General features: G+C 34.8%; 9 protein-coding genes across 9 annotated transcripts; 3 read left to right on the forward strand and 6 right to left on the reverse strand.

Annotated features, from left to right (window-relative positions):
- Positions 1–21: 21 nt before the first annotated feature.
- On the forward strand, positions 22–729 carry AC631_04260 (GATA-type transcription factor; the record flags this gene model as incomplete). The annotated part of the gene is made up of 1 exon (XM_015613089.1): positions 22–729. The coding sequence occupies one exon, from the start codon at positions 22–24 to the stop codon at positions 727–729; it is 708 nt and encodes a 235-aa protein (XP_015466067.1).
- Positions 730–898: 169 nt separating this feature from the next.
- On the reverse strand, positions 899–3,481 carry KSP1 (putative serine/threonine protein kinase; the record flags this gene model as incomplete). The annotated part of the gene is made up of 1 exon (XM_015613090.1): positions 899–3,481. One exon carries the CDS (start codon positions 3,479–3,481, stop codon positions 899–901), a length of 2,583 nt encoding a protein of 860 aa, XP_015466068.1.
- An 846-nt stretch (positions 3,482–4,327) lies between these two features.
- On the forward strand, positions 4,328–5,812 carry AC631_04262 (uncharacterized protein; the record flags this gene model as incomplete). The annotated part of the gene is made up of 1 exon (XM_015613091.1): positions 4,328–5,812. One exon carries the CDS (start codon positions 4,328–4,330, stop codon positions 5,810–5,812), a length of 1,485 nt encoding a protein of 494 aa, XP_015466069.1.
- A 39-nt stretch (positions 5,813–5,851) lies between these two features.
- Positions 5,852–7,153, reverse strand: AC631_04263 (uncharacterized protein; the record flags this gene model as incomplete). Its single annotated transcript, XM_015613092.1, has 1 exon — positions 5,852–7,153. One exon carries the CDS (start codon positions 7,151–7,153, stop codon positions 5,852–5,854), a length of 1,302 nt encoding a protein of 433 aa, XP_015466070.1.
- Positions 7,154–7,536: 383 nt separating this feature from the next.
- Positions 7,537–8,031, reverse strand: SKP1 (SCF ubiquitin ligase subunit; the record flags this gene model as incomplete). The annotated part of the gene is made up of 1 exon (XM_015613093.1): positions 7,537–8,031. The coding sequence occupies one exon, from the start codon at positions 8,029–8,031 to the stop codon at positions 7,537–7,539; it is 495 nt and encodes a 164-aa protein (XP_015466071.1).
- A 224-nt stretch (positions 8,032–8,255) lies between these two features.
- Positions 8,256–9,518, reverse strand: PEX3 (Pex3p; the record flags this gene model as incomplete). The annotated part of the gene is made up of 1 exon (XM_015613094.1): positions 8,256–9,518. The coding sequence occupies one exon, from the start codon at positions 9,516–9,518 to the stop codon at positions 8,256–8,258; it is 1,263 nt and encodes a 420-aa protein (XP_015466072.1).
- A 999-nt stretch (positions 9,519–10,517) lies between these two features.
- AC631_04266 (uncharacterized protein) lies at positions 10,518–13,385 on the forward strand (the record flags this gene model as incomplete). Its single annotated transcript, XM_015613095.1, has 1 exon — positions 10,518–13,385. The coding sequence occupies one exon, from the start codon at positions 10,518–10,520 to the stop codon at positions 13,383–13,385; it is 2,868 nt and encodes a 955-aa protein (XP_015466073.1).
- A 1,586-nt stretch (positions 13,386–14,971) lies between these two features.
- Positions 14,972–17,371, reverse strand: ADE5,7 (bifunctional aminoimidazole ribotide synthase/glycinamide ribotide synthase; the record flags this gene model as incomplete). Its single annotated transcript, XM_015613096.1, has 1 exon — positions 14,972–17,371. One exon carries the CDS (start codon positions 17,369–17,371, stop codon positions 14,972–14,974), a length of 2,400 nt encoding a protein of 799 aa, XP_015466074.1.
- A 673-nt stretch (positions 17,372–18,044) lies between these two features.
- Positions 18,045–19,139, reverse strand: MRPL3 (mitochondrial 54S ribosomal protein mL44; the record flags this gene model as incomplete). Its single annotated transcript, XM_015613097.1, has 1 exon — positions 18,045–19,139. The coding sequence occupies one exon, from the start codon at positions 19,137–19,139 to the stop codon at positions 18,045–18,047; it is 1,095 nt and encodes a 364-aa protein (XP_015466075.1).
- Positions 19,140–20,136: the final 997 nt, after the last annotated feature.

The following is a 20,136-nucleotide window of genomic DNA, read 5'->3' on the forward strand; positions in this document are numbered from 1 at the left end:
TTAAATGATTGCTTTGAGGAGATGAATACGAACTTGCTGAGAGCGAGACTTACAGAACCCAAAAATTTTGCATCTGAAATTTTGTTCAGCCAGGATCTTCAGAAAAACGAGTTTGCGATCACCAGAGAAGAATTCAAAAGATGGGCCATGGATATTCCTGATGTATTATATAATAATATTTCTTCTAGTCTTGAAAAGTTTTCTCTAGTACTACATGAGTTAAAGATTATGAAATATAATTATAAACTTGAGAATGAAATTGAAACTCGAAAACTTCATGAAAAGTGGATGTGCGACAACGACAGAGGCTCGCCAAACCTTCAACATATTGGATCCAACAGTAGATGTGAAAGTATTAATCATGGAGAGAATAACTACATCGGAAGAGAACTCACTGAATCTCCGTCCATGAAGAATAAAGAACTACACCTGCCAAGAGCACCAAATACCCAGAAGATCAGTAAGCCTAGAACAAAACACCACAAAATAAAGAAACAAAAGATTAAGTGCAAGCATTGTGAGTCCATCGAAACACCAGAATGGAGACGTGGTCCTGACGGCTCGAGAACATTATGTAATGCGTGCGGGCTTTTTTATTCCAAATTAACCAAACGATATGGTACCCAAGATGCTGTGGTAATTATGAAGAACAGAAAAGCTGAAGGACTAATAAATGATAGAACCATACCCTCACTTGAAGCACTAAAAAGGATGATTTGCGATACATAGTGTTTACTTAGGCTAATACAGTTGAATATATAATGGTAAAATATTTCGTAAATCGTAAGAATATATAAACAAAAAATTGACATAAACCTTCAAATTGAACAATATTTTTCAGGAGAAAGATGTAAAAAAAACAACCTGGTGAAATGGTATTTAATGGAAAATCAATACCCTACACCTTTCTCGAAGAAAACCAATCTGTCTTATCAGACGGTACAGAGGACGAGGCAATTCTGTTTTCATTCACCTGGCTTAGAATGTTGTTTGAATTCTTTTCATCACCTGGAATCTTTCGCTTATCTTGAAAATTAGGAACATAATGATTTTTGATCTTTGCATTGATAGATTGCGAATTAGTCGACGAACCAATACATATCGGCCCGTGTGAGCTTCTTCTAAATGGAGGAATATACTTTCCACTAGTTGAATACGACGACAGCAAAGTAGGTGCAATATCACTTAAAGCATTACTACCCATGGATATAGGTCTTGTACTATTTGACGTTACCGCTGAATTACGTCTCGTATTATTTCCACTTCCACGATAAGTAGCACTCTTATGAGAATGAATTTGGTTACTAGTCCTGTAACTACCATGTCCGGAAACTGGATTATCAGAAACAACACTAGGAATTGTATAAGTTGGAACTTTGAAATTGGGCTTTTTGAAACCAATATCCCCGTTAGTTACTGAAATCAGTGGTTTATTACTTGTAACTCGCGATTCATTGTTTCTAATATTCCCAAGTTCAAAGTCGCCATCCAATTGGAAAACTTCTTCATCATCGTGGTTTAAGTCCAAATTATCAATCTCTTCAGCTAACGGACCAATATCTGGTGACTTCATATACTGTGGTGACCGCAAATAAGGAGGTATATATTTTCCTGAGGTAGATGAATTGACAGATGTAGAATTATGTTGATGACTAAGAGCATGAAAAGAATTTGCAAGTGAATCACCTGTTGTATTATTCTTCCTTGATTTAGATGGATAAGACAGATGCGATTTCCTTCTATCACTGAAGTTAGAATAATAATGATTATAACCATCATTCTCATTATTATAATTATTACAATAATATGAATTACGACCCTTAATTTGCTTTGAGTTATTTGTCTTGTAATTCTTTTTCCATGAAGGACGTTTATTACCGTTTCTTTTCCAATCACTTCTATTATTATATTTATTCTGATGATGAGGATGTTGGTATTTTCCAGCATTATTGGATCTCTGCTCGCCGTATTTGTCCATATAATGATTAAATACTGACTTAGGAGTAAAGAAATCTTCTCTATTAAACCTGTTATTGAATCCATTACCGTTATTATAGCTATTGTAATTATTATTCAGTTTATGATGACTATTGATAGCCGATTGGTTATATGAAGCAACATTAAAAGGTTTCCTTGTGTTTCGAATAAACTTAACATTGCCATCAGAGATAGGAATCGGCTTCATATTGGTATTATAGGATAATAATGCATCTGCTCTATGATTGTGTGGCATATTTGGCTCATGACTTGTCGCATCTTTTAATTCGGTTGCCCTAGAATTCATGGTATCACTCTCTGTTGTAGAATCAGTCTCGGGTTTTAAACATATAATCGATTTGCTTTCAGTATCAGTAGTGGTGATTGAAGGTATAGATTTAGTCGGTGAAATCGATACTGATACACCTTTCTTTGGTTCGTTGTGACCATAGTAATCATCCACATCATCTTCGAAGTATTCATTATCATCAGCCTCATCCTCATCAATATCAGCTTCTTCTAGATCTTCATCTTCATAATCACTTGCCCAGTATTCTTCGTCGATTGTGAAGTACTTCAATGCTGTCAATTCGTTTTGCAAATTCTGCAAGTCACGATTATCAGGATCAATGTTAAGACAGTATCTAGTTACCGAGAACATCTCACCACTCATTGTAGAAAATATATCAAACAATGCTTCTCTGTTACTAGCAAATTGAATAAACCTTTTATCTGAATAATTTGCAACTTGAAAAGGATTCTTATGAAATACTAAAGTTAATAAAATAATCCCAATTGACCATAAATCAATTTTTGAGGCATCATAATGGTCAATTGATTCATCAAATAATTCAGGAGCCATATATCTTTCAGAACCAATATCAAATTCGTTCCTATTTGTGATCTTACGGGTTGTTGTCGCAAGACCCCAGTCACATAATTTAATGGACCAATCCTCACCAATCAAAATATTCTCAGGTTTTAAGTCTCTATGAAAAACATTCTTAGAATGACAATATTCTAAAGCGTTTAAAACCTGGAGAAATGCATCTTTAATGTCCTGAGAAGTTGTAGGACCATCCCCACTTTGAATAGCCTCGTACAAATCACCTCGGGAACAATATTCTAATACTAAACATGAATCAAAATGGTCATATAAGGACGTGACATTGGGGTGGACTCCTAAAATCTTGTGAATTGAGATTTCCTTTGCAGCCTCCTCGTATAAGGCCTTTAAAATAGAATTCTTGCGCTGTGTTTCTGCATTTACAACTGAACGATATCTCGCAGGTGATGAGCTTGCACGTCCACTTCCTTTTTCGTTAGACTTATTCTCTGTATTATAATCCAAAGGATATATAAATTTTACTGCCACTAGCTTATCATCTAGTTTTTTATCTTTAGCAAGGGAAACTAAACCATATGAGCCTTTACTGATATCTGTAACTTTTTCATATCGGCTTCTTAAAAGATCACCGTTATCGTATTTCTCGTACTCGTCCATTCCAAACAATAGTTAGACCCTAAATCCTTAAAAAAATATGTATCACAATAACCAAACCAAATATTGTATCAAACGAATAATATAAAAACAGATGAAAATCGGTTGCCCTAAACAAAATCCAACTAGTATTGGATACTCTAGGCGATGTAAATATGCAATTAATCAAATAAAAAAAACAGCAACTAATACAAAACAATTTCTAACAATCCACAAGTAGCTTCAGCACAGATTTCAGAATAAGAATGGTAATTAGTGCTTTTGTATATATAAAATGCAAATGATTTATGGTTTATGATAAAGTTCAAACAGATCCTAAATCAACATAAAGTATTTCAAACTATACTGTAAAGAATATAAAAATATGGCTGGAAAATGCAGGATCAGTATGGTTATTATGCTCCTAAGTTACTGGATAAGAAACGATCTGATCAGTTAATGTCCGAGTATACTTGATGTAATCTATCGTAATATATATGCTCGGGGATTGATCAATTCGAGATTGTTAGCCGCTTACTTCAATAACAATTTTTAGTACAACTTTTTTAATAAACCTTAACCAAAATTAGTCAACAACTATTACAGTGTATTCAATATCAAATTTCGTTAAATATATCCGTAATTCAAGATAATTCTTATTAAGTTACGAAAGAGACTTATACTTGAATCAATCGGCTTTTACCATCAACTTTACTCCCCACTCTAAAACAAAAACTTCTGTTTAATGTCGCACATCATCATCAACCAAATGCGACATTTTGCCATTTATGATGGAATGCGTATAGCAAAGTTCTATCAGTTATCTAGGATATATTTAGATTGTCGTATCATTAGCAATAGAATTGTAGAATGGATGAGCTAGTTACAACATTTTTAGCAGTCACAGGAATAGAAGATGAGTCTACCGCCAAACAGTACTTAGATATCACCAATAATGATTTAGAGTACGCAGTTACCTTATACATGGAATCAAACCCACCGGCTAATGCTTCTGGTCAGAATGCATCTCATGGAAATGATGAAGAATTAGCCCAAAGACTTCAACAAGAAGCCTATGGACATGATGATTCGGGTGTTAGAGAAGCAGATACAAATATTCATAGACACGAGACATTGGTCGATTCATTTGGCGGGGGATTCACGTCAGCACCTCATATTAGCAGACCAGGCGATATATTCGGAGCTGGAAGAGTTGGTGTTTTTAACCAAAGATATGATGATGATGGAGATGAATTTCATTTTGGTCGGTTCGAGGAATTGCCAGATGACAATGATGATGACGAAGAAGATGATGATGATGAAGTAATGGTTTTGGATAGTGATGGAGAGGTAATTGAAAGCGATAGAGAAAGGCCTCTTTCAAGAAGAAGGGTGAACAGGAACGAAAGAATGAGTGAGTTAACATCTACACAAAGAAGACTAGCCAATTTGTTTAGACCTCCATTTGATATAATGTCTAAAATCGATTTGGATGCAGCAAAGGCAGAAGGTAGACGCCTGAAAAAGTGGATTTTAATAAACATTCAAGATTCATCTGAGTTTGCTTGCCAAGTTTTAAATAGGGATTTTTGGTCACAACTGAAAATCAAGAGTGTTGTTCGTGAAAACTTCATATTTTTACAGTATCAACATGATTCACCAAATGGTACAAATTACAAAAACTTCTATTCAATTGATAAATATCCTCATATTTCTATTTTAGATCCATTAACAGGTGAACGAGTATTCAAATGGACGGATGGTGAGATTCCTGAGTCTGAAACTTGGCTTAAGGAAGTTGATCAGTTTTTGGATAAATTCTCGTTATTGCCGAATTCGAATAATCCAATTATTAACCATGAAGCTAAATTTGATCCAGATGCGTTAACTGAAGAGCAACAAATTGAGTTCGCCATGAAGCAATCGATTATTGATAACCAAAATGGTGGCACGACCGCTGATGATGCTATCGATGTTGATGAACCAAATGAAGAAGATGTCCCTGACAATAATTCAGTCCCTGAGGAAGAAAAAGACAAGTTTGCAAGTATACACGCGCTTAATCACGAAGAACCAAGTGCTGGAAATTCGGTAACTCGTATACAGATTCGCTTTCCAAATGGAAAAAGACTTATTCATAAATTCAACTATGATGAAGATACAGTATTAACACTTTACCAATATCTCAAGTATATTATAGAAAATAGTGATGCTGAATATGGTTTGAGTAAGGATGATAGGTTTGTTTTATCCAATGTTTCTAATAAGGCTAAAAAGTCACTAATTGACTCCTTAGATTCAACAATTAATGAAGCTGAGTTGAAAAATGCAAGTATCTTATTAGAGAAAGAATAAATAGTATTTACCGATTCAGTATATATATATATATATATCTCAAACTTCTTCGCTTTTATTTTGTAGTTTGGAGAAAGCTTCTAGGGGTGGTAAGTCAGGAATCTGTAATTTAGGTAGCGTCGTAGCTGTAATTGGCGGGCTAGAATCTGCCAAAATTGACCTAAGAGATTTAGGCTTCGGCTGTGATACTGTATCTGATGACATGCTGAGCAACTGCTTATATTTCTGTTTCAATGATTCTTCAGTTATTTCTTGATCTTCTTCGTTGGTATCTGTCTGTGGTTCGATAAAATCCACCTCCTCCTCATCATTAATAATCGACTTATTCGCTATACTATTCCTTAGCAAATTTATATCATTGGCAATTTCATTGCTGCTCAAACCAGAACAAGAATTTAGTTTATAGCTTATATTAGAAGTGTTTGAATGGGCTGCTTGACTTTTTTCGAATCTTTCTAGCTTTGATAAAATACGATATTTCTCATTTGTTAATTCTATTTTATTTTTCTTGAAGTATGAATTATTAGAGTCGTAATAATTGTCATGATTATTCGAAACGGCAGTATCACTATTCGCAGCATCATAGCTTCTTTTTAAATCAGCTTGAGAAATCACCGACCTATAGTATTGTTCTTTATTCTTATTTTTTTGTTCGCCCTCATTGACGTTGTGATATTCTTTATATAAGTCATTAAGTTGCTCGTACGTTTCATTTATTAATTTATTTTTGTATGCAACCAAATCACTCTTATATTGCTTCCAAATCACCGTCGAATTTGCTCTTGTAGTAGACTCCAATAACAAATGATTATAATGGCTTTCACCCAAAATACTTTTTAAATCATTTCCATAAGGCCTTATGACATTGTCAAATTGACCTTCGAATGGTAATTGGCGGCCCTTGTTTGCGACATCACCTTTTGCCAGAAAGTTAACTTTGTAGTTTCCAAGTAAGCTTAATGGTGACTGGATATTCTGAAACAAGTATTTTAACGTATCTTCATATTCATCAAGAGTATCGCAGATATTTTTAACAGATCCAGTCTTGCTTGATAAAATTAAATCTTCGGTGTTGGTTTTGATATTGTTTATAGTTTCAGTTTGAGTATTAAAAACCTCCAGCCATTCGGTTTCGTCCTCGGAAACTTTCGAGATAAAGTAGCTTAGAGAATTAATCAAGTGATTAATTCTGATAACTCTAGAATTTAGGTATTCCTTTGAAAGCGAGTTGAATTCTTGAGATATGTCATTCTCAAAATTCGTTAGTTCTTCGATAGACGAATGAGTCAAATTCGATAGGTGTGATTCTTTGAATTCATTTATATTTTCTGACAGGGCCATGAATGAAGTGAGTACACTATAAGTTAAAGTATGGGACTAATTATATAGCTTCTTTTACAAGCATGTCGCTCATACGCAAGTTCAACTTTTTTTGCGATAATAGAGGTGGTAGTGTGTATTTCCAATTTCTAACTCCTACAACCTTCCATACCCTATATCATGGGCTATATAAGATTATTAACCTAGATAGTAACATCAATTGTTAAGAATTGATGCAAGTGTGAGTTGCATGTACCATTTGATCAAAAGTTAAATATTTCGGCGAATGAATATTACAAAGAATCCCTACTATAAGGAGCTAAAGCCACATATTAATTAGAAAAACTATATAGAAGGTGTAACATAAGTAAACAGATATCATGCGGTAATAACATTAATTAAACCTAACGGTCTTCGGCCCATTCATTCTCCCTCTTTATAGCAGCCTCTTCTTCTGGACTAAAATCATTGACAATATTGAAAGTTCTTCTCAATTCTTCAGGAGATTTACCTCTGATCATCTCAGCAACTATTTTACAGCCTGAATCTAAGAGCGGGCGAATGTTTAAATAGTTGGCGGCCAAGATTATCTCGTATAACATTTCTTGATCAACTTTCAAGAAATTCTTATCCCATTCATCAACAGGGGCTGATTTTCTGGCATCCTCATCATCATCATCGGGAAATACAGAGTTCTTATGGTGTGTACACCACTCTAATACCTTAGATAACACAGTTGATCTTACATTTGGTGTTGGAATTTCGAAATCTTCTTCCAATCCGTCGGGATTCAAATCTTCGATCATCTTTTTGATCAAAATCGACTTCTCAGCTATCTTGACATCGACTGGAAACTTCTCATCATCTGATGAGATTATAATAACTTTTGGCTGTGACATATTAAACTTAAAGGTGTTATCGTTGATTTATAATATAAGCTGATAGTGAATATTTCTATTATGTTACCTAGAGAGTCGTGCGCGAATTCACACTAAAGTGTATATTCATCCTTATTATTCATTTATTTGGAACTGTAAGCACAAGATGAAAATATTCTATATGAAAGATGGATTATATAAAGGGTCATTAAGGTACTAGATTTATTAATAAATATACAAAAACGTTACTCAAAATTTGAATAAATGGAGGCACTAAACTCATCTAAGCTCTCAATCTCATTCAAATTATTCATGTAGATATTACCTGATAATTCGTTACTGAAATTATCATTCGTTAAGTTATTATTATCACATAAAACTCCACATTGGATACTCAACTGAGCCAATAAATTGGCCAATTTGAATTGCTTTATGTTCGAAATATCGATTACCTTCTCCTGGTTTGTATATGCATTCTCTGGGTCTAAACTCAATAACAAGTTTTCGATTAGCGTGGATTTGCAGCTGTCCACCATGTTTATCAATATATCTCCGAATGCTTCGTTGCTGACTAGATAAGTAGTCTCATTGATTAGTTTGAGCATTATCGAGTCTTCTATGTCTAATTCTTTAATTAATTCAGGGTTTGTGTTTAATAAACTCTCTATTAAATTATCGTAGGTGATTGGGAAAATGGCATTCAAAATTTCTTGATTGTTGTTCGTAGATAAATCATTAACGATTTCACATAAAAGATCATCAAACTTATTAATGGATAATTCAGTTCTGGCATTGATAGAGTTGAATTTTTCAGTAACAACCTTTTCAACTAAATCACTTATTTTCAACCAACCCTTATTTAATAGCCACCAGCTTAATGACAAATAGGATTGTTCGATGAAATAATCTTGAGAGGTTTCCGTATCATTAACCTTACCGCCTGCTAATATAATAGCACTTTCCAAATATGATCTTCTAGCTAAGATATTCAATTGAAGTCTGGTTAACAACAACAATCCTGATATAGAATACATCAAAGTTAATGTTCTAGTTAATGTCTTGATTTTCAATAACTTCCATAATTCTGTCTTCGATAAACTCATATAGTGCGATAAATCACTTGAATCACTGGCATTTTGATGCATTGTTAAGTTATCTGTAGTCAATAAAGAATCTGATATTTCTTGAGGTGTGGGATTCGAGTTGGTCTTTTTCAATTTCAATGCCTGGGTAATTAATTCAATAGGTAAGTGGTTCACAATTGGTTGAGTTAACACAGGAAGTAAAGCTAATATTGTTAAATAGCAATCATTCTGTGTTTGAACAAATCTTCGTTTAATTTGTTCTTTAACAAACAATTCTTGTCTCAACGAGTTTTGGAAGTTCTTGAACTTCTTAATGATAAATTGATTGACCAAAAAGTATGCCGAGAACGTCAAAGTTGCTGTTACTATTAACTTCTTCTTATGGCGTCTTACAAAGCTATTCAAACTCGAAAAGATAGGCATTCTTAATAGGTTTGCTTGTTTAAGGAATCAAGATACGTTGGATAGTCCCTATTACTTTTATATTGATTGACATCGACCGAGGGAAAGAAGGTTCATATGATTAGTGGGGCAAAATTACACAAAAGTGATACTAGACTAATGCAAATGTGACTTTAGTAGAATATAACTAGGTTCTTTTATTTGTTCTTAAAGAGGTTGATAAGTGTTAATGGTCCTTGTTTCTTGGTACTTTTTTATGGAAACAACAATAGCACTTACAGCTATATTGCAAAAAAAATAGTGCTGAATAAAGTGAAGATCATTGCCTTCGTATAATTATATAGCTCATAATAGTACCATTTGTCTGAAGCAGAGTATCATATGTGAAATATCTCAAGCGACAGTATTGATAATCCTTGTTTGTAGACAAAAAGATGATTTTGATTGGATTCAATTTGCAACAATTATCTATTATATATTATGGTTTGAGACATTACATTGCAGCTTCCCATTCAATTAGCCTTACGCAACCTCTAAACTCCGTCCTATATATGCTAGTAGCCTATTGAGGTACACAATTGAATGTATTGGAATTTACACGATAAGGGATAAATACTAACGTAATCCTACAGAAATGTACCTCATAGCCATTAAGCTTTGAATAAACTAGCAATTGTAAACAACGCGAAGAAACACACATCGAGGCAGTTTTCAACTCTGGGGTTTCAATACCGTAACGTTTACCGATAGCCTACAAATTCCCAAATCAAAATTTTATGACATTGATTTTTACAATACCAAATAATTATTCTATCTATTTAGCAATTAATCTTGAGAAGCTTGGATCTAATTTTTTCTTTATTTACTGACTTTATTAGTACTTGCTTTATTCAGCAATATAATTCTTATCAACCCTTTTTTGAAATTTCCTGGACTCGCGGATTTGAAATTTCAAGAAAACGGACTTTAATATTAGCATACATCTTCACAAAGATACAACAGTATCTGGCATTGATTGTTATGGTCAACCTAAAGAGAAAGAAATCTGTAAAGGATGATATTCCCACGAAGGAGCAGAAAAGAAAAGATTCTTCGGTTAAAAAGGCTTCGAGAGCTAGATCTAGGTCGGCTTCGGTGAAGAGAACAAAATCGTTTACGCCTACAGAAAGGGCCCGGGCAGACTCCTTAGTATCAATTCCACATTCACATTCTACATCCTTAGCATCATCACAAAATACTCCCATAGATATTGCGCCTTCAAGTCAAGGACAGGAACATTCTGAGCTTGAAACCAGGACATCGGCAGCAACTAACGAAAGAGACGTATCCAACTTGTCGGACGGAAACCATCATTCCCATAACGATTCCAATGGAATTTTGTCTTCCATATTTAATGTGGCACATAATGCAGCCAACATGATTGGATCTTCAATTGATAATAAACCACCAAAAACTCATGAATCGACAATTGATGAAGGGGACGAGAAGAGTACATCCTTCAGTCATAAGTTAGATTTTTTATTGAAACCTGCAACGTTTGGTAAGAATACTTCATCTCCTTCTATAACAAAGTCCAAATCATCGAAATCTGATTCACAAACTGATTTGGATTACCCCAGATATTCTGAAGAGCTACCTAGTCATACTACCAATTCGCTTTCCAATGTTCACTTTCAAGCCGTGAGGGAATCTCCCATTGCCACTTTAGGAACTGGGGATTTGAAATTGGATGATTTTGATGAAGCTCTAACTGCAAAAAAGGAAACAGGTCCAACACAACCAAGTGAAAATCTCATTCCACAAGAAGTAAAGAGAAATCCGTCGTCAGATGGTGTCAGCAAGCAAATTCCTTTGTCTAACCAATTAACTGTTAGTGGTAACAATGAAAATAAGAAGGTTCGTCGGAAATCTATAACCAATGGTACGAGTTTAGAAAGAGTAAAGTCTCCTGGGAATAAAAAGAAAAGTACTGATATTGAAGATTCCGACGAATATCCTAGTGAGTCCGAAAGTATAGATAATGGATTCGCTAATTCTGATGATGATCTTAATGAAATTCTTGATACATCGGCCATAAAGCCTGCAAGTGAAAAAAGAAATAAGGAATTTCACCAAATATTCAAGCGTATTCCTCCTAATGAAAAATTAATTGATGAATTTGGTTGCGCTTTATCTAAAGATATACTAGTTCAGGGTAGAATGTATTTATCAGAGCATTATATTTGTTTTAATTCAAACATTCTAGGGTGGGTTACAAACATCATAATCCCATTGCAAGAGGTCATTCAAATAGAAAAAAAATCCACAGCAGTATTATTTCCTAACGGCATGATCATTAGAACTTTATATCATAAATATGTTTTTGCAACATTCCTATCGAGAGATTCAACATTTGCCTTGATAACTAATGTTTGGCATGGGGTATTATTAGGTAATAGTGTTGAGAGTAATAGCATTTTGGATAAAAAGAGAAATGATAAAAATTATTCAAGTGAGAGCACTGCAAACGATGAGGACTTATTTCCAAATGGATCCAATAGTAGAAACGGTGAGGACGATGACGGTGGGGATGATGAAGAAGATGCGGAGGGTTCAAGCATTGTTGTTTCTCACAGCGAAGCTAGTTCCTTAGATAATTTTCTAGCTAACAGAACTGATGGAGACGATATTAAGGTAGTCAAGTCGCGTTCTAGCAATGGTAACAATATAGGACAAGGTGACAGTAAATCGTCTGATAGTTTCCATGGCCTTCCAGTAGTAGGTCCATTGACACATTCACAAACCGATATAGATTACAGCAAAGGATCAGACGAAACGTTTATATCCGATGATGTTGTCAAAGCTCCGTTGGGTGTAGTATTTTTAATATTGTTTGGTCCAGATAATTCGAACTTTATCAAGATATTGAAGGACCAAAAAAATTATGATATAAGTGACGAAGATATTACAGAATTATCTACTGAGTCTAAGGAGAGAAATTACACATATACCAAACCTTTAAACGGACCAATTGGTCCCAAAAAAACGAAATGTGTAATTAAAGATAAATTGGTCGAGTTTGACACAGATAAATACATTCTTGTTGAGCAAGTCACAACAACTCCTGATGTACCAAGTGGTAACTCTTTTCAAGTTAAAACCAAAATATTCCTTAGTTGGGCTGAGAATAATTGCACCAGAATATACAGTTTGACGGTGGTAGAATGGAGTGGTAGATCATGGATTAAGGGAGCCGTAGAAAAGGGAAGTATTGACGGCCAAAAAGAATCAATGAAGAGCATGGTTGATTCTATAAATCTCATCATAAGATCTGGTGGTACTAGTGGAGTTGGTAAATTAGATAAGAAGAAAAGAAAGAGAAAGAAGTCTGAGGCCACCAACAAGCCAGTCGTTGAAGCCATTCCTGAACCGGAAAAATCCACTCTTGAGAAACTACAACTGTTTGTCGAGGCTATTGGAAAGACCATTAGCATTCCTTACGTTGGTGATCTTGTTTCCGGGATAATTATCCTCTTCATTGGGCTTCTTTTTTTCACCGAGGTGTACAATTACCTCTTCCATCACAAATCCAAAGACCCTTTCAACGTCTCTAACTTACAAATTATTTCACAAGATTCGGTCGTATCCAAAATCAAGATCAACGATGATAAGTATTTTGTGATTCCGTCGGTCGAATCTCATTTCCATAATAAGAAATCCAAATTACAGAACGAGGTCGCCATCTGGAAATGGGTCAATGATAGAAGCAACGGAGCCCTCAATATCTTTAGTCAAGAAGAATCCGAAAACAATCAACAGTATTCAAATCAAGAGATCAAAGAGATTGTCAGAATAGTACAATCTAGACTTGATGAAGTAAAAAACAGAATGGGTTCTGAGCATATATAGATTCAAATATACATACGAAGTCATTAATTCTATTCACCATTGAAATCGATATTATTTCCTATTAGAATTGGATACCATTACTTTCTATTATCATCCATGCTTACATAAAGCATCTTCTTAAAAAAGTTTTTGTGTGCGAAGCTAAGCGATAATTTCTTTTCATTAACGGTCTTATACTACTTGTAACAAATTGTTAGCATTATATTATATAAAATAAAGATACTTAAATATTTTACTAATCCATCTTATTCGTTATTAATAGGAATATTGTGAAATTGTGCTTAGAGTTGAATTCAAAACAAGAAGATAAAAGCAAAATGTTTAAGCCGGTAACTGCAACAGATCTACCAAGCAATGCCCCTCAAACACCAGTGGTAAATAAGAATTCATCGAATAACAATAATAACACATCTTCGACTACTATAGTGCCTCCGAGTACAAGCAATGATTTAAATATACAACAACGGGTGGTACTAAAAGAGCAACGGTTGGAAGATATTAAAAACCAGTGTTCCGCTCTCATTAGTGAGTTAGAGTAAGTAATTTTTAAAGAAACGGCAAAAGGAATAAAAACAGACATATTAACATATTCTAGTACAAACCAAGATCCAGAAGCTATAGTTAAGAAGCATATTTCTCAATTGAAGAAGTACAATGAGTTGAAAGATATTGCTCTTGGGTTAGTCACCATGATAGCCGACCAAAGACAGCTCAGAACCACCGACATCTTAGAAGAGATGAAGGTTGAGCTAGCAGATGAGTAAATGGCTAATTTTTAACAGTCCTACGCATATGGCAATATACTACGGTCTATCTACGACTAAACGTAGTTTGCTACCTTTATTTGCATTTTGTATACTACAATCAGCTCCTATCGTTTCAGGAGCTTTTCATGTTTGTAACCATTTTATCTTATGTTTCATATCTTCCATACTTACATTCTTTATTGGCTGCTGCTTATTGGAATGATTTTACTGGGCCCACACCCAACACTGGGTATTTTTCTCATTTGTGCCTTCATGTCACGAATAGAATAGAATACATATCTTTCATGATTCATGGTCAGATTTAATATGCTTAATCTGAGAAGCATTTCTTGACTAATTTTTACGGATGAGAGAATTAGTTCTATATACTATAGACATGCTGTATCGATGTACTCTTATATCGACCTAATAATATAATATAATTTTTATTTCATCAATGTAGATTTGCTATGCTCGCTAATTGACGTTGCAACCGATTTCAGAACAATAGCACGATGTTCAAAACGTTTACCATATTGAGATTATCGATGAGTACGATTACATAAACAATGGAAACGAGCCACTACACAAGAATAGGCCATTTGAATAAACCAGCTTTTCATGTATTGCCAGCACCTATGCTGCATGCATGTCACAAACAACCAGTAGTAAAAATGTAAATACAACAATTTTAAAATGTTAAGTAGAGTCACACAGATTGTGTAAGGATGTGTAAATAATCCTCTGCATTGCGCACCAATTTGCAATTAGCTACAGTAATATTCATTCATCATGAATTATCAATTTAACATAATTATTATACAACTTATCAAATAACACCTAATATAAACCTTCAACATTATCGACAACACAGGCAGGTACGTTATCGGCCTTTTCTATTAATTGACCAATAATGACAGGATCTTCACCAGCCTTGGTGAGGTTAGCGACGATCTTATCAACATTTTCAGACTTGGCAATTAAAACCATACCAATACCTAAGTTAAATGTCTTTAACAAATCCTCGTATGGAACGTTACCTTGTTTACCGAACCACTTGAAAATTTCAGGAACTTCCCACTTGCTCATATCAACCTTAGCTTGCAAGTTTTTTGGCAATGCTCTTGGGATGTTTTCAACAAGACCACCACCAGTAATGTGGGCTAAACCGAGCAATAAGCCTTCATTCAAGGAAGAGAGTAATTGCTTAACATAAATCTTGGTTGGAACCAAGATTTCTTCACCAATAGTCTTTCCGCTCTTGGTCCATGGTGCAATGGATTTATAATTGTATTCTTCGGATGATTCAATTATGTGACGGACTAACGAAAAACCATTAGAATGGACACCGTCAGACTTTAAACCGATCAATACATCGCCTTCGCTCATTTGATCTAATTGTGGTAAAATTTTGGACTTGGAAACAGCACCAACAGAGGTACCGTTGGTATCATAATGGCCCTCGTCATACATACCTGGCATTTCAGATGTTTCACCACCAACTAAGGCACATCCAGCTTGGATACAACCATCAGCAACACCGCTCACAAAGTCAGCAGCAATCTTGATATCTAACTTTCCAGTAGCGAAATAATCTAAGAAAATCAATGGCTCAGCACCTTGAACTACTAAATCGTTAACATTCATGGCAACTAAATCGATACCCACAGTGTTATGGATGTCCATGATTTGGGCAACTCTCAATTTAGTACCAACACCATCAGTAGCTGCAACCAATAATGTGTCATCAACGTTATAGCCGGCTTTCTTTAAGTCGAATAAACCACCAAATCCACCGATATCTGAATCAGCACCAGCTCTTGCTGTTGACTTGACCTTAGCTTTAATTTGTTCCACTAAGAGGTTACCATTGTCAACAGAGACACCAGCCTCGGCATAAGTAACACCCTTCTTATTAGAAACCTTATCAGCATCACGGAAAGCTCTATGAGCGATATCTTTACGGTTATATTTCTTATCAAAAGAAACATGTTCCACACCAATGTAAGCTTTGTCAACAGATTCTCTCAAATCGGAGGCAATAGCTGTAGATGCGATAACACGGCCACCAGAGGTAACTATCTTACCATCCTTCTTATCAGTACCTGCATGGAAAATAAAAGTATCCTTTGGTAATGGTTCCTTGATAGTGATTTCATCACCCTTGTTGTAAGCATCTGGGTAACCACCAGCAGCCATAACAACTGTAGTTGAGAACATGTTTGGCTTAGTTTTAATAGTAACAGAATCTAATCTGTGTTCAGCACTAGCCAACATAACTTCCGCTAAATCAGTATCGTCTGATAATAACGGTAAGACAGTTTGAGTTTCTGGATCACCAAATCTAACGTTATATTCTAATACCTTTGGTTCTTTAGTTGGACTCAACATAATACCAGTGAAAAGAACACCACACATTGGAAACCCGTCTTTTCTCATACCATCAATAGTAGGCTTGATAATCTGTTCATCAATTTTTCTCAAGACTTCTGGAGTCGCAATTGGAGCAGGGGCGTATGCTCCCATACCACCAGTGTTCAAACCTTTGTCACCATCACCAATTCTCTTGTGATCTTGGGCGGCTGGTAAGTTGAAGAAAGAATAACCATCACTAATAGTTAAAATGGATAATTCATCACCTTCCAAATATTCTTCGATGACAATTTCATCCCCAGCACTGCCGAAATTCTTGTTAACCATGATTTCGTCTAAACCAACCAAGGCTTCTTCCTTTGTTTCAGGGATTAAAACACCCTTACCACCGGCAATACCATCAGCCTTTAAAACCATCTTGTAGTCGATTGTTTCAACATGCTTTTTGGCTTCTTCAAATGAAGTGAAATTCTTGAATCTAGCAGTTGGAATATTGTGCTTGTCCATGAAAATCTTAGAGAAAGCTTTTGAACCTTCCATCAAGGCAGCCTTTGCTGAAGGACCGAAAACTGGAATACCAACCTTGGTAAATACAGATGTAATACCATCAACCAAGGGTTGTTCAGGACCTGGGACAACCAAATTAATGTCATGTTCAACAGCAAATTTTTGCAAACCATCAAAATGCTTTGGAGATCCTGACAACTCAGGAACATTAGTGACCTTATCACTAATGGTAGTACCACCATTACCAGGAGCAACATATATTTGCTTGACAGTAGATGATTGGGCTAATCTCCAAGTAATTGCATGTTCTCTACCACCGTTACCGATAATAAGGATATTTAAATTACCTTGAGATGACATTGTTAACTGTTAGTTCTTTCTTTTAGAATATTCTAAGCACTTGAAGAAAGAATATAATAATATTCACGTTATTATATGAAAATAATTATCTAAATTATGGTTAATACGAAAAGTTCATCTTTTTTTTGACTCGGTTTTGTACCACGATGAGATTTAATATTAATGTATATTACTCTATCTATGGCCAATTTCTGTTGGTCTTGACAATAAGAGCGATGTATTATAAAGTAGTATGATTCGATGAACCATAAAACATTTTAATGTAAGATTTTATAGAGCTTTTGTAGACATCAAGAAAGGTTATGAAAAAAATGATCAGGCAAAATTAAATTTGAAACAATTATCGGAGTCGACCATAGTCCGTACGTAAATCTCTAGTTTTTATGGCACGATAAGGATAGTTTTTCGGTTTACATGTTAACGATATAATATGAAATTTTCATAAACTTCTGCCTTGTAGACCTGTTCATTCATTTTAATAAAATTCATTCTTTACAAAATATGCAAGTTTTTGCAATAATACACAAAAAATTAGTTTTGAAAAGACATACTAGGAATTGATATGAACTTGTTTCAGTACTGTATTTATTAACGATGTAATTAAGTAAGAAATTTGAAGAATGAAAGAAAAAGACATACTAAATCTATTTACAGATATATACAATTTTTATAATTAGATAGCAACATCACCAATACCAACAATGCCCTCAAATTTGTAGTTCTTGTCACTTGGTAACTTAACTTCACTACCATCTTGAGACACTGGCGAGTATAAGTAATAAGACATCAAAGCATTTACGACAGCTCTTGTCTTGGCTTCTTGCAAAGAAGATCCAACACCTTCACCCAATTTTTCAACACCACTGAAGGCACCAGCAACGTAAATAGCATGACTTGACAATCTTCCGGTCTCAGCAATTAATCTGATTTCAACTGGCTCAGTGAAGTTTAATTTCTCACATAATCTCACTAATTCTCTAGTTGGTTTACTAAATTGGAACATTTGGTCAAGAGGTAATTTTCTAGACAAAATATGATCATGAATAAATTGCTTCGTAACTTCTTCACCTGCATGAGTATATAATCCACCAATAATGGATCTAACAGCAGATGCATATGCTTCAGTTTCTCTAGACAAATAGGTGTTACTTTCTTTGTTAATACTAGCAATTTCTTCTTCAGACAATTCAAAAACTCCGGATTCTTTAACTTCATTTTTAAACTCTTCGGAAATAAATCTTAACTTCCCATATTGCATGAATTCTGGTTCTTGGGATAAGTATTTTTCTAACTTGGATGTGGTGTCGACCTGGATACCCCAAATTTTTCCAATGTCGAATAAGGCATTCAGGCCCATGTACGAGTCTACTGCGACATTATGGATCGGCATTGGCAATCTTGGATATTTAACTAACAAATGCTCTGATACATAATACGACAATAAGGTTTTACCTAAAGTGTTTAACCCGAAATTATTGGCCAACCCGTCGTATTTCTTCAAATTCAAGGCTTGTGATAAGGTTGACAACGTAAATGATGCTGGGAGATTTAATCTTGAGTGCAAAGCAACTAATGGTGGTGATTGCTGTGCTGTTGATTCTGGTAATCTGTGTGTAAATATGGTATTCTTGTAACTTCCATAGTCTTTAACCGAATCATACTCGGTTTTAAGTGACTTGTCTATGCGTGATGTGTGGTACGACGACGCAACAACGCGACGACTTAATGCAATGTGTGGTACCTTTACCCTGGAGACCAGTCTTAACATTATACTAATATTTATCTACTACTTGAGAAGAGTATTCGTTTTCAGTACTTTTCATTAGCATGTTGATGGAAGATTTTTGAAAAAATTCATAAGTCAGGTGACCAAATACTTGATTAAGTAATCAGTTAAGTCTTTTCGGTGTATAAAGCAGCAAAGTGGGTTCGGGAGGATTAAAAGGTGATTCAGTGCTACTGATCTGACAATAGAACCATTCATTCTCAAATATTGAAACTAATGCTAGGTTGATTCTACATTTTAGCATATAATGGTTTGGAACGGGCCTGCAAATGAGTGAAGTGTATGAAAATCAAGCCCAATAGATGCAAAATTAAATCCATTGAGTCATTGAGACAACACGTCTAATTTAAGGGATTCATTCGTTCATATTATGCAGATCTGATCATTGATATAGGAAACATTTTATATTTGTGTTCGTTATTGGAATTGTCTGTTCTCTTTGTACACATTTTGCAATTCGATTTTGTGATCTATTCCATACTATATACTTATGGCTGATGTTCACTGTTAGGAAAGATGTTTTTTAATTTTCGACGGTCTGTAAAGGATACTCGACTGAAGATTGTTCTAAAATCTTCAATGTTAGCTTTTGCAATCGATATCCATTAGATGATCTAAATTGTTTCGTATAACAGCTCCATACTTCAATCCGGGGGGTTTAGCCACTTTTCATATTTTCATCGCTCTATTCAATTTCACAAATTTTCTTAGACAATCAAGACCGCTACGATGATATAATCCCATACCATCAATCCCCCCAACCGTAAGTCTCTTTTGCCGAAATGACAGTTCGATGTATATAGACTATATCGACACGTGACTATTTGATTTATGGTAGTGCATATACCGAAAACTCTATTCGACCAACCAAATTTGAAATAAAAATATTACCTACCTAACTAAAGGTTGATAAGTTTGATAGATATATTAAGTGAAATATAAACGATATGGCTCATTCCCCTAAGTTAAGTATTGCCGC

Source organism: Debaryomyces fabryi (assembly GCF_001447935.2).
Source record: "Debaryomyces fabryi strain CBS 789 chromosome Unknown contig00110, whole genome shotgun sequence".
Classification (NCBI taxonomy): Eukaryota; Fungi; Ascomycota; class Pichiomycetes; order Serinales; family Debaryomycetaceae; genus Debaryomyces; species Debaryomyces fabryi.